Here is a 1,739-nt window from a genome sequence, read left to right as displayed (position 1 = left end):
TGATCTCAGAGCAAGATAATCCACTGAGAATAGGACAGGATCAGAGTTATTATAATTTAGGACAACATGGTTTTGATTCCTCCTAGTCAGCCAACTAAATGTGCCCGTCTATGCTTTGAATGGGATGGGGAAAGCTAGATGCCAAGTGATGGGATATAGGTGCAGATGTGTACTGCACCAGCTTTTGGTGTTTTGGTTTTCTGTTTCTTTTCTTAAGTTGGACTTAGAGGTCTTTTATTGGTTAGTTTGATTGGGAGATTGTTTCGAGGCGTGAAATGTAAACTATGCGTCCAATGAAATGATATCCAGTCTTAGTAACTAAAACATAAACAAATCTAGACCGAAGTAGTGAGTGATTAGAGTGGATCATATAGACAATAGTCTCAGTCTAAAATCCCCTAATCTTTTAGCTGAAGCTAAACCTATTTAATATTTTGTATTCTAACGTTTTGACGGATTGTCCACTTAACGTAAACGTCTTGGTATCGTATAGCCAGCCTAAAGGAGACCGACTTTTACACATTTTTAAGTTTATAATACGCTATCGATATTATGGCGAAAGGGAAGAATAAGGCTGCAAATGTAACTAAGGCTGCAACGCGAAAGGGTTTGCTGCAGGCGAAGTAAAACAGAAAACGTCCCCGGTACCACCAGCAGCCGGTGAGGTAACTGAGGTTACACCGACACAAGTGGCACCAACTTTATCTAAACGGAAACGTAAGAAGTTCGCTGACTCGGGTGTAGGTGAATCCGGCGGGAATGTGACAACTGAGCCGCAGAAACCACCAGCGAAGAAGGCGAAGGCTCGAAAGGGAGCAGCCGAGAAAACGCAATCCTCAGAAAATTCAACTTCAGAGGAAGTGCGACATGCACTGGAATCAGATGTATCATCTCCACCAGTGGACACGCGCACGGCACGTAGGCACGACCCCACCTTTCATTTGATTGAAAGGGATAGGAGAACCTTCCTGAAGAACTACCAACCAATGGTCCATTAACTGAGATCTACTAAACAGTGGAAGGCAAAGCAAGCCGCTGCCGCTGATCAAGGTGATGGTGAATCAGGAGATGATGATTTGGAAGACGTGCCCATGGCACACAATTTGTTAAATCAGCCCCAAATCAACGTGACGGAGGAGCAACTGCGTTTCGTGGATATAGGCCCGGACGATGTGGACAATCCACCTCTGTAGAAATACGGCCTCCGGTCAGTCTAAAATAACAAGATCAAATGAGATAACACGTTGGTTTTTATTTATATTTAAAATAATTTCCAATATTTCCAAAGTGTTCTAAATTCACTTTGATGGCTCCAATAGCCTGAGTATCTAGTATGACTCATTTACTTGGACCTATTTGAGACGATAGTAGATGTAGGATATTATAAACTAAATTTTTATAATCTCTGAACTATTACTTACAGGTTTTAGTCTTCCCGCCAATCTCCAAAATACAATAAGTCTTTTTCTTTTTTCAACTTTTCTTTAACTTTATTTATATTAGCTAATGTATTAACTTAACTTACGTTCTTATGTCTTTCTACAAATTAGACATGTGGTCATGAACATACACTTAGTACTTCTAGTGTAAATTATTCAATAAAGAACAGCTAGAGGTACGTCCTGTGTGATCGAGGATATTAAGGTTCTTACCAAGAGGCAGTCCCGATCATTCTTACACAGGCTACCACTGCTAAATCCTAACCGACTTGAATTATATCTTAGTTTATATAACATAGT

General features: G+C 40.3%; 1 protein-coding gene across 1 annotated transcript; it reads left to right on the top strand.

The window, feature by feature from the left end:
- Nucleotides 1-552: 552 nt before the first annotated feature.
- SARC_02623 (hypothetical protein) lies at nucleotides 553-1,193 on the top strand (the record flags this gene model as incomplete). The annotated part of the gene is made up of 3 exons (XM_014303593.1): nucleotides 553-607; nucleotides 655-989; nucleotides 1,017-1,193. The coding sequence occupies 3 exons, from the start codon at nucleotides 553-555 to the stop codon at nucleotides 1,191-1,193; spliced, it is 567 nt and encodes a 188-aa protein (XP_014159068.1).
- Between the last annotated feature and the right edge of the window lie 546 nt (nucleotides 1,194-1,739).

This window comes from Sphaeroforma arctica, assembly GCF_001186125.1.
Source record: "Sphaeroforma arctica JP610 unplaced genomic scaffold supercont1.120, whole genome shotgun sequence".
NCBI classification, from domain to species: domain Eukaryota; class Ichthyosporea; order Ichthyophonida; genus Sphaeroforma; species Sphaeroforma arctica.
This window is presented reverse-complemented; position numbering and strand designations above follow the sequence as displayed.